The sequence below is a fragment of the Sorex fumeus genome, unplaced genomic scaffold (genome assembly GCF_029834395.1).
Source record: "Sorex fumeus unplaced genomic scaffold, SorFum_2.1 ptg000038l, whole genome shotgun sequence".
Taxonomy (NCBI): Eukaryota; Metazoa; Chordata; class Mammalia; order Eulipotyphla; family Soricidae; genus Sorex; species Sorex fumeus.
Window position 1 is genome coordinate 10,460,408 of NW_026606095.1, and position 15,580 is coordinate 10,475,987.

Below are 15,580 nucleotides of genomic sequence, written 5' to 3' on the forward strand. Positions count from 1 at the left end.
TGGCCGCCCACCTACTAGATGGTCAGAGTTCTTCATCAAGATCATGAAGGATTGGTTTGAGGCTCTTCATGTTCCTCAAGCAAACAGACTCCATTGGGCTACACTAGCACGCGACAGGGACAAATGGAGATGTTACTGGCGCCCGCTGAAGCAAATTGACAATTAATGGGAAGTCAAGTGATCAAGTGATCTGTGTACATCTATGTTCACTGCTATCACTTGATCACTGAGCCCATCGGTGGTGCTAAGGGAGGTTACAGGACACACTAAAGCCAGATCTGGCCACCAACGATAATGAGGGGAAGGAACATCTTACTGGAGGTGACATAGGGATTGAACACTAGGTGGTGAGATGCAGGAAGTAATTTTTGTATGTTAATACCAAAATCTTCAACGCTATTATAACCTTATTGCCTAAACAATGATAATACAGCAATAAACATTAAAAATAAAATTGTGAAATATGTACGGCTGAATATATTTCTCTGTCACTCATAAAAACAATAGAAATCAAACAAGTACCACAAACAACCTAAACTCCATGGTTTCCCTAGATGCCCGCCCTCTCAAATCACTTCCATGAGATTTCACAGGCTGCATCACATGCCACTGCAATGTGCCAGAACATGTTTATGATGCTGAAGGATTTGTTGTGGTTCTGCAAATTAATCCAGGATACAAAATTTGCCAAGCCTGATTCATCTTTCCTAGTCTTGCCAGGGGAAAGAGACGTGTCCGGGAATTGAAAGAAGTGTTTGCACTTGCTTTTCTCTGAGCTTCCTAATTGATTCTTGGAAATAGCAGAAGCCTCTCTAGCCTCTATCCCTTCATGCACTGCGGTAAAGGTTTCAAACTGCTTTACAAGTACACAGCTACCTTATACTTTTCACCTATATTAGCTCTGAGCGGAATAAACTTCTCCAAGAAAATAAAAAACAAATGCAAAACAGCAAAGCTGTTTAAAGTCTCTCAAGTATTCCAAAAACAGATAAGGGGAGAGGAGAGAGAGAGAGAGAGAGAGAGAGAGAGAGAGAGAGAGAGAGAGAGAGAGAGAGAGAGAGAGAGAGAGGAAAGAGAGACAGGACACAGAGAGGGACAGAGAAACACTTCCACATTTCCTTTGGTTATTCATTTATAAGTTGCAGCTTAATTTAATGACAGTAAAGCAAAAGTCCTATACGGAGAAAACCCAAGAAGAAAAGGACAGAAATTAACTTTGTAGTGAAGCTACAAGTTTCCATTTTCAAGCAAGTATATAATAACTGCACCATCTGGCTATTTAACATCATTTATACTCTTTCGGGACCTTTATTTCTCTTACGTTATTTACTGCTATGTCTTTCAGATATTTTTCTACAAATAGGAGAATCTATTTGTGTTTAATTCCCTAGATTCTGTAGGTACATAATCTAGACAATTCAAGAAATTAAGAGAAACTGCAAAATTCAACGACATTTAATTCAATCAGCTAATCAGTGGCTGAATAAACAGCAGTACTCCTACATAAAAAAAATTCAACGACATTTGTTATTTCCTTTATCACTTTTTTATTTATTTATATTTTGGGGGGGTACACCCAGAACTGCTCCGCTTGTACTCTTGGCTCTGAGCTTAGGGATCACTCCTGGTGAGCTCAGGGGACCATATAGGGTGATGGGGATGGAATCTGGGTTGGCTGCATTGTAAGGCAAATACTATATATATATATGAATATGTATTATATATATGAATATACCACTATACTATCACTCCAGTCCCTATTCCTTTATCACTTTCACCTTGGGAAAATGAGGTTGTTTTATTTTCTGAGTCATCATTATTTCTCAACAACATTTTGACCACAGAGAATGCATTTTTAGTAACTTATATCTATTCCCACCCTAAAATACTCAGCTATTTTAGAAACATGAAAAACATAACTATAAAAAATATTCAGTATAGTTTTATAATGATTCTGTAGGAAGATTTTGTAGCAAACAGGATGAGTCTGAATCAGTAATAAAAAAAGTACACTTTAATGTTGGGTCACTTTAAAGAACAGGCAATGTTTTTCTTTTTTTTAAAAATTTTTTCCCTTTATTTTATTTTATTTTTTTTACAGTTGTAGATTTACAATTCTTTGTGCTTGGGTTTTGATTATACAATGATCAGATACCCATCCCTCCACCAGTGCCCATTTTCCACCACCATGGATAATATCCCCCCACCCCCATTCCCCCATCCCCCCTGTCTCTGTGGCAGGGCAATCCCCTGTGAAGAACAGGCAATGTTTTTCTTATTCACTCCATCCACCCTGCCTTTTCTTTTCAGTTTTTGGGTCACAACCTGTTGCGCTCAGGGCTTTGTGCTCAGAGATCACTCCTGATGGCAATTGGGGGACTATATGTAGGGGTATCAGGGGTCACATCAGAATAGCTGCATGCAACGTGTCTATCTTAACCCCTAGACTCTCTCTGACTTGCTTAATTCATTTAAAAAGATAACTTAAAAAGTCCTATTTTTGTCATCACAGCAATTTATAGAACATCTTTCACTGACGTGAGTTTTTTTTTTTTTTTTTTTTGTGAAACACCATGAGGCACAGTTGTAGGCTTACAAATTTTTGTGCTTGGGTTTCAATTATACAATGATTGAGTACCCATCCCTCCACCAGTGCCCATTTTCCACCACCACTGATCCCAGTATCCCTCCTACCCCATCCCCCAAATCCCACACTGCTTCTGTGGCAGGGCATTCCCTTTTGTTCTCTTTGGGGTGCTGTGGTTTGCAAAAGAGGCATTGAGTGGCAATCCTGTTCAGTCTATAGTCTACTTTCAGCATGCATCTCCCATCCTGGACAGATCCTCCCAACACCCTTTATTTGGTGCTCCCTTCTCTATCTGAGCTGCCCTTTCCTCTAGAATGCTCGACTGGCCACTAAGCTATGGAGTAATCCTCCTGGTGCTGATCTCAGCTATTCTTGGGTATTAATCTCATACTTTGTTACTTTATATCCCCCAGATGAATGCAATCTTTCTATGTCTATCCCTCTCTTTCTGACTCATTTCGATTAGCATGATACTTTCCATGTTGTACCACTTGTATGTAAATTTCATGACTTCATCTTTTCTAACAGCTGCATAGTACTCCATTGTGTAGATGTACCAAAGTTTCTTTAACCAGTCATCTGTTCTCGGGCACTCAGGTTTTTTCCAGACTCTGGCTATTGTAAACAGTGCTGCTCATTGACTTATTTTTTAGAACATAGTTTTATTTTGAGAAATAGGAGAGAATATAAATATGTATTTGCACGCATGCAGATATGCCCACATGCACACACCCACACACACTACACATACACACACACAGAGGATACATATCTCAGGTTCAGATGTGGGTAAATCCCTAAGATGGAGAATCTGCTCCTTATGAAGTTTCAAAACACCGTACTATATCCCTTGCTTTGGCAAGAAACTATTTTATGTCTAACCCTTATTTTACTTAAATCTTGAATGTAGTGCAATAATTAATACGGCAATTAATTAGCTTTTGCAAACCATATGCCACAATGCACAAATTAGGCATACATCAAAGCTGAGTTGTAGGGGGTATGGTGCCGCCAGCAGGTCTATCTGTACCTGTGAGGCAAGTGCATCAGCAGCCTGATGGCTCCATCAGACTTTCAGATACCCCAAAATTGCTGCTATGCCTTTGGCCAGACCCCAAAAACTTGGGGCAAAGTTTACCAAGAAAGTAAATGGCCAAAAGTTAGGTATGTGGGAAACACACCCACAAACCACCTCCGGCTTAGCTATATAATTAGAGGCATGGCCTCTCTGGTTCTTGATTGAACTGCTTAGTGGCCATGATCCCAGAGACTCAGAAGCAAATCTCGAAACCCAGTGGCTCTTGGCAGAAATGCGTCTGGTCCCTGCAGCAGATTACCGGTTCTGGGCCAACCCAGGTGGGAATAGGTTTCGTGCCTTGGCCTGTTCCCCACAGCGGCCCAGTGGCTGCCATCCTTCAGAGGCCACTGGACAGTCAGGTATGGGCCCCCAGTGACGAGACACGCAGGGCCTCATGGGATGGGAATGGAGCCAGTTCTGTCCTCCCCACCCCAACGAGACCCCAAGTCATCGTCCACAAACGGCCTCTCTGGCTCCTGATCAAGCTGCTTAATGGCCTTGATCCCAGAGACTCAGAAACAAATCTTGAAACCCAGCAGCTTTTGGCAGAGATGCGTCCGGACCCTGTAGTAGGTTACTGTCACCGGACCACCCCAGGGGGGAAAGGGTGCTGTTCCTCTGCCTGCTCCCCCTTGGCGGTTCGGTGGCTGTCATCCTCCAGAGGCCATTGGACAGTCAGGTCTGAGCCCTCAGTGACGAAAATTGTTGGGCCTCACAGGATTGGGGTGGAGCTGGTCCTGGTCTCCCCGTCACAATGAGACCCAAGTCATCGCTCACGAATGGCCTCTCTGGCTCTTGATCAAGCTGCTCAATGACCATGATCCCAGAGACTCAGGAGCAAATCTCGAAACCCAGTAGCTTTTGGCAGAAATCCCTCCAGATTTAAGTGTTAAAATTTTGGAATTTCAAAATCATAACATGGCTCTACTGCAGCCATGCGACATCACATGTTATTCATAACCAGCAATAGAACATAAATTGTCTACTGTTGCCTTTTCAGCAGATCTGAGTGTTGGGGTAAAATCTCAAATAATAATGGTGGGTCTGGTGTTGAAATATTGAATGTGATCAAAGTAGAGAGAGAGAGAGAGTTGTGTAAATCAACTGCCCCACAGGTAGGGGGAGGGTGTGGGATAGGGGTATACTGTGGTTTTTGGTGGTGGAGAATGGGCACTGGTGAAGGTACAGGTGTTTCACTGTACGACCAAGACTTAGACCCGAAAGCTTTGTAACTGCTCTCACGGTGATTCAATAAATAAATTTATAAAAAATGAAAAAAATATTTAAGGTGGAGTTCATGCACAATTCAATCAGCTAATCAGTGGCTGAATAAATAGCAGTACTTCTACAAAAAAAAAGCTGAGTTGTACATGTGAAAATTCTCTTCTGTGTGTTTAATCAAGTTGCTCTTTGGGAGGAAGGAAGGTGCTTATTTACTAAGTTGCTTACAATAACATTTCTCAGTTGGCTGCCAACAGTTCTCCAGGATATTCCAAGGGGTCACAGGTGGGCCATTACATGAGACTAGGGGACACACTGGTAGGACCCATAGGAGGAAATCAAGGTAGAGAGCTATGATTGGAAAAAGGTTGAGAAACACTGGTTTCGTCTAGTGATAGTAAGGACCAGAGCAATAATAGAGAAGGAAGGGTGTTTATCTTGCACATGGCTAACCTGGGTTTGACTCTGGCACCCCATATGGTTCCCTGAGCCCATGTCAGGAGGTATCGCTGAGCACAGAGCTACGAATAAACCGTTAGCGCTACCAGATGTGGCCCCCAAACTAACAAAAATTAAAATAATTATAGTGAATTTATAAACCATATCTACTTCTCCCATAGTGTTGTGTCATAAATTAAAAAGTAATGAGCTTAATGGTATTGAAACATCCTTACAGTGCATTTTTCTTTTTTTTTTTTTCAGTGCCAGGGAATGAATCCAGGACCTCATATGTGCAAGGCAAGAATTATAGTCTTTATAGAACATTTTTGTATAGTCAATTGATATAAATTCAATCACTTGCTATAGATTTTGTTACTTTTTGGGTTTTGGTATTTTTTGTTGTTGTTTTGATTTGGGACCACACCCAGCAAAGCTTAGGGGTTACTTCTGCCTATGCACTCATTTCTGGCAATGCTTATGGAGTCATCTGGGTTGCCAAGGGTTGAACTGTTTGGTGGCATGCAAAACAAAGTGCTTAACTAGTTGTACTATCTCTCCAGCCCTTACTAGATATTATTACTATATATTCTTTTAAAAAATAGAAAAATATTCATGTATTTCTGTTCAATCTATATTTACTTTTACAGTGGATTATCACTGTGTCTCCAATATACTCTTAGGTGCCATAGATGTGTTATTTATTTATTTATTGGTTTGGGACCACACCTGGCAGTATTCTGGGCTTACTCCTGCTCTGCACTCAGGAATCATTTCTGGAAGGGCTTGATAAACCATACAGAGTGCCAGAAAATTGAACCTGGGTTGACTGTATGCAAAGCAAATGCTCTACTGGTTGTACTGTCACTCTGGTCCCAGGTTATTTTATTTAGTCCCTGGGATTCTAAGAAAGGTACTCATACCACTTATACTCAAATTCATACCACAGAATGGATCTATGGAGCCTACATATAGGATGTAGAAGATAATGGGAATTATTCCACATTGCTGTTTCCACAAGAGCCATTAGAGGTTTAAGAAACCAATTTGGGAAATTATTAGCAAAGGAAAAAAAATCTAATAGAATAGGACAAAAGAGAACAGAAACTAGCCCAGAACATCACAGCCAGGAAAAATGTCACTTGATGACATTTTTGTTTTAGCTACACATATGGAGGTGCAATCTAATTCTTGGTGTAAAGTACATTTATCATTTGGGGTTGTGGTTTAAAAATATGAAATATTAACCATGCCAAAATTAAAACAAATACCAATTGGATTCTAAAGAAATGCTAAGAAATAACTTCCCTCCCCCCTCTTTTTCCCATTTAATTTTTTTCTATTCATTTACAATAGTATAGAATTTAAGGGGCAGATGAAAAGCTACTTGTAGTGACGATCATAGGATAGGTTGTGGAGCATGGTGACAGACACTGGTGCAGACAAGACCCAACCTTGCAAAGTGGCCCAGAAGCAAAGCCTCACAAGAGGCAAAGTTGGCAAGAACAGGGTGTCAGCCAGCACCAGGTGTTCTGCCTTGAGCCTCACTCAACTTCCTAGTCAAATGAGCCCTAGACACAGAAACTGTCACGTCTGCTTAGCAAGTCATCCTACCACAGCATTTAGCCTTGATTGGGACTGGACCAGGGCAAAGCAGAGTTGGAGAGGTGAAAGGCCAATAATACTAAACTTTCTGTGATTGGACCATCTTCTGAAGTCGAGACCCCTTATAAAATATGTGTGTATTTGGCAATAAGGTGAACAGCCATCCGCTGCTCCCAGAGGGTGTTTCTCTGTTATCCTTTGCCCCACATCTGCCCGGAGTGCACAATGTGTCTGGGCACCATTGGGGGGAAAACTGTTCCCCAACAATGGGTGATATATATTGGTTCATAGCTGTTTTATTGTAGGTTTTTGTGTGTGTGTGTGGTGGGGGGGAGTCATGTTAAAAGAAAGAACTCACAACAAAATAACACGTCTCATTTATTTTTGTCTAAAGCACAAACAAGCTCACTTAGCACAAGAACAATAAGCAAATTACACAAATATTGAGAAAAATGTCCCCGTGGATACATACACATATATTGTTAAGAACACAAGCAGGAATTTAGCAACAGTGTAAAGAGGTTTTTCATAAATAATGTTTTCTTGGGCTGGAGCGATAGCACAGTGGGCAGAGCGTTTGCCTTGCATGCGGCCGGCCAGGCCGAGCCGGGTTCGATTCCTCCACCCCTCTAGGAGAGCCTAGCAAGCTACCGAGAATATCTCGCCCACACGGCAAAGCCTGGCAAGCTTCCCATGGTGTATTCGATATGCCAAACACAGTAACAAGAGGTCTCACAATGGAGATGTTACTGGTGCCTTTTCGATGAACAATGGGAGGACAGTGCTAGAGAGCTACAATGTTTTCTGACTAGTTTTTGAGCTAGGAACTGAACTAGTGAATCAATGACACTGAACAGGTCATTCTAATCACTTGAACACTGTTGGAATGTGAAAGTACTGTAAGGATTTGTGTTTCATTTCATCATTGATCTCTTTGACTTGCAATTCACTGCATTTGGACTAGACCCACAAACTAACCTTCCACTCTATTGCTCACAAAGAGGTGAAACATGCCTGTAGACCGAAACATGCCTGATAGTTTGTAACGGTGTCTGTTCATTTGTGTACTTCTCGCCATGATTTTCCTTTAGAGACTGATGATGTCCAAAATGGTAATTAGAACATCTGAAACTGCAAACGTTTCCTTTAATCAGAAAACAAGGCATAAAACTCTTTTCGATTATTAGAACATTATTTCAAGACATTGCCCCAAACACAATTCTGAATCTATCTTTCATTAATTGGAACACTCATTACACATGTGAATATTTCTGACACCATCAACGTCAAAAATAGACAACGAAAATGTTCAGTAGGCTGCAAAATCATCCAATTCTGGTATCAGCCATATATAATTACAAGGCAGAATTGATCCAGTATGCCTTCCAATTTTCTTTAAAGCCTTCGTGGCATGTGATTCTGAATTGCTAAGATTAAAAAATAGGAAGACACTGGAAGGGACTGAAGATCCAGAATATGTTATACTCTTAGGTTCACTGTTTTCTCTCTGACTCAGCCAGTGATGCCCATGAGAGTACTTAAGGACTCACTGCAAAGAGAGTGAAGTTGGGCTGGGAATATATCTCAGCAATATGTTTGTGTTGTTGCATGTGTGAGATACTGAGCTTATCCTGCTACCACACACACACACACACACACACACACACACAATCAATCAATCAATCAATCAATCAAACCTAACAAGAGTTTTCTACATATTTCCTTTTTCTACCTCTTATAGTTGTCATGGAGGAAAACAAGAGATTCAGAAAGATTTAATGTTCAACACTATCCTAGGAAGATCTCCTTCTGGCATGAATGAAGATCTTTTCAAGATATTCTCTTGGGTCTAAAACTTTTGAGAACTTAGAGGGGGAAGATGTAAAGTTGAGAATCACCAAGGGAGCAGGCTCCTCCACTTCTGTTTGCAATTACTAGGACAGTTTTGTAGATCCTGATATTGTACTTGGTTCCTTTTTGAATGGATTAGCCTACTTTTGTCTTAAAAGGGTTTAAGTGACTGATAGTCAACACTAGTGGATTACACCTTTACCTGTAAAGTGTACCATGAAATACGAGGGAAACATTGTAGAATAGAGCGAGGAATCTGATAGTCATAACTATTTGTCTCTAGGCAGAGAGCAAAATTTTCAAACCTAAAGTGACAAGATTAGCTTGAATACTGCTCTTCACAATTTAAAGTCAAATCACACTAGTCAAAAGCAACATTTTAAAGTGCAGGACATCTAGTCACACGTATAGTTAATACTTGGAATACTTCAAAGAGCATAGGCAACATTCAGTAATATTGCACTTGAAAAGTAAAACAAGTCAGAAGTGTTGCAAGTGGGATCAAAAATACATGTAAACATTTTAACACATCCTATTTTTACTAGAATGATACACAAGTCTTTACATAGTACTAGGGCTTAATGTTTGTCAGATTGGTTATCTATGGTCATTCTTCTGCTTCTGATGCTACACTTACGTTTACATGAAAACATGTTCAACATCAAAATGTATACGCTTAGGGAGGTAAAAGTGTAGGGTCTTTCACTTCTCATCCAAATTCATCATTTAGTGGGGTAGACATTTATTTGGGTTAAGTACCAAATAACCAAGTTCATTTGGCAGAGACTGCGTTCGAGGGCAGAAAAGACTTGCTGACACTACAGAGATATAGGGAGAAATTTGGCAAGGCATCTTTGACAGGGCTCAGAAACTAGAAATCTTGGCAAGACAGACTGGAATCAGCTAAGATTCAACTAAGTTACTTACTCTATCACAATACAAAGACTTAGATGTTGTGTGACCAAATGACCAAAATTTTGCTTAATTTCTAGATGTAGTTTATACTAAGCTAAAAGTTTTTCCAACAAGGGAAAAAGCCTGAAATGAATATGCGAACGATTACTCAATATCCTATGTGGGAATAAAATTTAACAATAAAGGATGGGAATTTGTCTTCTCATTTCTGTAAATATGAAGTCAATGATATTATATGAAATTCTTCACTATCAGGTAATATTAACAAGTCACACCTAAGCCTTAGATCCAAATAATGCCCTACAGTAAAAAATCTGTTTATTTTGTTGCTGGTTTGTAGTATTTGGACTCAAGTGAGGAAAAGAGTAAAGGGTTTAAACAGCATTTACATCACTACTATTTCAGGATGTGTCACAAATTCATAACTTTGTTTTAATTCTTGGTTGTGAGAAGCATACTTATTAGCTGGGAACGTAAAAATATTCTCTGCTTTGTGAATGTTCCTAGATGCCCAGCATAATGATGTTACACTCATATGAACATTAAATATGACCTGTCTATAGTTTCCATCATCCAAAAATTCTAAAATCCTGAAAATTAATAGGCGTTGGAAAGATAATAGGATAAAATCAGAAAATAGAATTATTTCAATATGCAGGGTTTATTTTAAATATTTTTAAAATAAGATTCATCCTTCATTTTAAAATTCTAATAGATCTGAGTATGAAATTTCCAGCAACTTGGGCAAAGTTCTTAGGGAGAAGAGGCCATTACAGTAACACTTTTCCTTCCATACTGGTAGTCCCTGGATGCCCAGTGTTTGCCTCAGTTTCTGAAGATTCCAGTCTACACAACAGTGGGGTAGCATTCATCTGGGTTCTAACAAAACTGAAGCACTACTAATATAGCACAGTTAGGAAGTGAGTTTTTTTTAAGTACACAAAAATACAACTATTTATGCTATGTAGTTATATGAATAATATTCCTAAGAGACTTTAAGTCTTTAATACCCAACTTCTGTCAAACACTTTGAAGCACAGAACTATATTAAGGAAGTATGTGGCATTCAATTTCTGACATTTCATCCCCAAAGAAGGCAAAGTACAACAATAACACAGCTCTAATATGCAAATTCCATTAAGTGCAAACTTTCAGAACACAAGGTTCATCTTGGAACATTTTAAAATTCAGCAAGTTCTCTCCTTTTTTCCTTAATTCTTTTGCTCAGTAGGTAATTTACCAACATAATCTGAAGTGATTTTCCACATTAGTTGACAGTCTGAACTTTTCTTCCCTCATAAAAATATACTCGTTTATTCGTTTTCTGATTTTTTACTATTATTAGATCAAAATATCTAACCTTATAGCAATATCTTTTCTCTCCACATTTTTAAATATGAAATCAATCTTACCTCAATCTATGAGAAACCACCAGAAATGTCCCTTATGTTTGAGCTTAAAGTAAATCTGAATAGCTCAAAAGGGAGAGATTTTGAATCCTCCCAACCAGAGAGTCGATTGTTAGAGCAACTTCCCTCAAATGATTTGTCAAGTGAATACTGTAACTAGACACAGAAAGAGATTGTCACCCCAAGAACAAGGTACTGTTTTTTTGACTTTCGAACTCTGCCTGGGCACAAGAGAAATGCAGAACCACATTATCCCAGGAGAACTTGAAGATGTCCAGGGTTTTACACCGAGCTTGAGAACGGGACCACCTGCTTTCCGCCCACATAAACTTCCTCAATATTACGATCATCTCCTGAAAGAAAAAACGATAAATCATTTATAAAGTGCACTTGTGAGAGTAAGTATTTCAATTACCACTAGCAGGAAAAAAAATTAAAACAAGAAAAACAAAAAGAATGCCCTTTTCTCCTCAGTGTGCTTATAATCTGGACAGAGCGACATAAGCAAGAGAAGTCACTGCATCTAACTTGAAGACTGGGTTCTGAATACTGTATCTAGGCAGAAATTACATAAAATTGGTACTTAATACTGTTCTTTCAGCCCAAGTAAGTGGATTCCCTTTCCAGTATTAATCAAGAAGGAAAAAGTTTTTCTAACACTCCAGAATCATAATCAGAATGGAGAGATGAGAAGAATACAAAAATAAATAAAGAAAGAAAGAAAATGGCCTCTCTCAAGTTACCCAAGACCCTAAACTCTCATACGTCTCCTATAGCTATGGTCTCCTATAGCATTACTGAATAGTAATGCACTAAAGAGTATGTGTAGTGATATGTCACACATATTTGTCACAAACATCACATACCAGGGCAGAGTGGAGGTGAAAGTGTAAGAGTAAGGTACAAAGAACTTCCACCTCACCTTTTCATTATTTTTATTTTAGGATCTATGGCAATAAGTTCTAGAACCTGGACATTTTAAACAATGCCTTTAAGTGTTGTATCATAAACAAGTTTGATCATGGGGAATATTAAAAACAAATCTATGGGCCAGAGAGATAGTACAGTGTCTACAGATAGTACAGCACTGGCTTTGCACACAACAGACCTGGGTTGTTGGATCCCTGACAATGCATGTTGTCCTGTGTTGCACCAAGAGTGATCCCAGAGCACAGCCAGGAATGAACCCACACAGCCAGGGCTTTATAAACAAAATAAGCTATATATACATATATGTGTGTATGTGTGTATGTGTATATATGTATACATATGTATGTATATATATACACAAATGAACAAATGATCACATTTGGGGTTCAACAAATGAATAAATCACTACAAAAATTAAACCAAAGTAAGAGACATAGAAAATCTTTAACTAACATAGAGCAACATATATACTTACCTAGATAGAGGAACTTCTGGATAACAGCCTAAAAAAAAATAAGTGAAAATGAGAATAGTTTGCATTTTTATAAAAGGAAATCCAGAGTCAACAGTGATTAGCAAGCTCAAAAATATATTTCTCAATGGCAAAATCTACTCTTACTCATTAAAAGAAATGGTTTGGGGCTGTAGAGAGAGTTTAAACAGTGGTTAAAGTCCTTGCCACGCACATGGCCCCACCCTGGTTCAGTCCTTGGGTTCAGTCCTTGTCACCAGATACAGTTCCTGGAACACCACCAGAAATGATCCCTGAGCAGAGACTCAGGAGTAGTCTCTTATGGAGTGTAGACTTAAAAAGCAAAACAACAACAACAAAGAGTTTTTGCTTTATAAAAAATACTGATTATTTACAAATTTTTTTTATTGGAAAATTCTCAGTATATAACTATTTATATAAGGTAAAGGCCCTCCCGTTGATCGTCGATTTGCTCGAGCGGGCCCAGTAACGTCTCCATTGGAGACTTTGTTGTTACTGTTTATATAGTTATATAAATAAATTGCTGTCATTTTTGGCCACCCCAAAAGCCTCCGTCCCTCTTGGAGAGCCTGGCAAGCTATCGAGAGTATCCCACCCGCGGGGAAGAGCTTGGCAAGCTACTCGTGGCATATTCAATATGCCAAATACAATAACAACAACGACCTCATTCCCCTGACACTGAAAGAGCCTCCAATACAGCAGCGTTGGGAAGGATGAGTAAGGAGAGGATGCTAAAATCTCAGGGCTGGGATGAATGGAGACGTTACTGGCACCCGCTCGAGCAAATTGATGAACAATGGGAAGACAAGTGATCAAGTGATCATTTAAAATAAATTAATTTATTTAATAAAATAATTCAAACATTCCTAGAGGTATAGAGGGAAAAATAACTATAAGGAGTTCTGAGTTGAGTCCTATTCCCCAGAAATTCAGTCTAATTAAGGTGCAAAAGATGTGTTTAAGTAATATGAAAATAGCAAATGGTACCAATGAAATAATTATACATATTTTTTCGAACTACTTATTATAGTATATTTAGTATTACAACTCTCTCCTGATTTGTTAAATAAATCGAGCAAATATTTTAAAGGAAAAATAAAATGTTATAAAGAACTTTTATTAAAACAACAAAAATCAGTATATTTACTTATTTTTGGTTTTGTTTCGGGACCACACCTGTCAGTGTTCAAGGTTTACTTCTGGTGTCTCCATGCTCAGAGATCGCTGGTTGTTCTCAGGAGATTATATGTGGTACAAGGATTTAAACTCAATCAAGTAGGCCACATGTAAAGAGTACAGCAAGGAGGCCTGCTGTACTATCTCTCCAGTTCCTGAACCAGGATGATCAAAAATGCGAAGTCTAGAAGTCAGAAAGTCCTGTGATTGATTCATAGTTATGAGCATGAGCTCTTAGGTAAATCATTTAGTCTCCTCATTCCATGGCTTGGAGGCCAGCTGCACACTCTAGGGGTAAAGGCAGCTCAGATAGAGAAGGGCGCACCAAATAAAGGGTGCTGGGAAGATCCACCCAGGATGGGAGATGCATGCTGAAAGTAGACTGTAGACCAAACATGATTGCCACTCAATTCCTTTTTTGCAAACCACAGCACCCAAAAGGAGAGAGAGAACAAAAGGGAACGCCCTGTCACAGAGGCAGGGTGGGATTTGGGGATGGGGAGTGGGAGGGATACTGGGATCCGTGGTGGTGGGAAATGGGCACTGGTGGAGAGATGGGTACTCAATCATTGTATAACTGAAACCCAAGCACAAAAATTTGTAAGTCTACAACTGAACCTCATGGCATTTCACTAGTAAAAATTAAAAAAAAAGAAAAAATCATTTAGTCTCCTCTTGTGTCTTACTGCCATTAATTAATAGGGTAATATCAATAGCATCTCCCTCTCATAGTTGTTCTGATTGTTAAACAAACAGGATGTGTATGAATGTGTTTAAGCCCATACTACAAAGCAGAAAGATATTCAGTTGGTTTTATTATGATTTTTCATAGTCAGAATATTCAAATACACAAATGTGCTCAAAATGTAAATATTTACTTAATACCATTATGCTAACATTGCTATCATGGAAATTATGGTTCATAAGTATCTAGTTTGTTTTTTTTTTTTTTTAAGATTCTTCTGCATTCTGTGAAAACATTCAACCTTTTTTTCCTTTAAATTTTATTTAGGCTGGAGACACAGTCCAGTCCAGAGAGCATTTGCCTTGCAGGTGGTCAGCCAAGGTTTGATCCCCTGTGTCCCATTTGATCTGAGGTAACCCCTGAGCATTACCGGGAATGGCTCATAAAAAATAAACAAACAAAATTATATATTTGGGTGGGGGAGTGAATCAAACCAGCAGAGGAAATAACTCCAGTGTTGAACCCAGGGCTGGCTGTATGCAAGGCAAGTTCCTTAGTCCCTGTACTTTCTCCAGTCCCTTTCCTCCCTGTAGTAAATACTATACTATACTATACTATACTATACTATACTATACTATACTATGACTCCTTCAAGAAATAAATACTCTTTGGCTATCTTCTTTTACATACCTCAGAAATATCACCAACAAAATCTCCATAGAACAGGTCAATGGGAGAGTCAGAAGCTTTGGGGTTGATCAGGAGAGCATCAAATTCCTTGCCCACTTCGAAATTTCCAATCTCTTTGTCTAGCCCTAAAGCTATAGAGTGTAATACATGAATAAACAAGTCAGTGTTGTGAACCATCATATCATGCCAATGTCCCAGTTTGCAAGGATATAATCTGCCAACATGTCACTAGAAAAAAATTAGTATCGTTAAGAGTGAAGCAGAAAGCTCTCATTGCAATAGGTCATAGGCTTCTACTTATAGGAAGCACAGCACAGGGAAAGAAAACTCTGAGAATGAAAGAGTTCCCTTTATCACCATGATCATAATTCTAATGGTGAATTTCTATTTCAACTCTGTCAGTGTTCTGCACAGTCCAGCTGGTCTATGATATTTTATTCATTCTTCTAAGAAATATGATGATTGACATCACACTTTTCTTCTTTTTCCATGCAATTTTCCC

General features: G+C 39.0%; 1 protein-coding gene across 1 annotated transcript in view; it reads right to left on the minus strand.

Moving 5' to 3' along the window:
* Window positions 1-10,486: 10,486 nt before the first annotated feature.
* GDA (guanine deaminase) overlaps window positions 10,487-15,580 on the minus strand; it is a 116,364-nt gene continuing 111,270 nt past the window's right edge. The window contains exons 12-14 of the mRNA XM_056118787.1: window positions 15,079-15,209; window positions 12,510-12,537; window positions 10,487-11,457 (exon numbers count right to left, since the gene is read on the minus strand). Of these exons, the coding sequence (XP_055974762.1) occupies window positions 11,387-11,457; window positions 12,510-12,537; window positions 15,079-15,209 (230 nt within the window). The 3' untranslated portion in view covers window positions 10,487-11,386. The remainder of the gene's footprint in view (window positions 11,458-12,509; window positions 12,538-15,078; window positions 15,210-15,580) is intronic.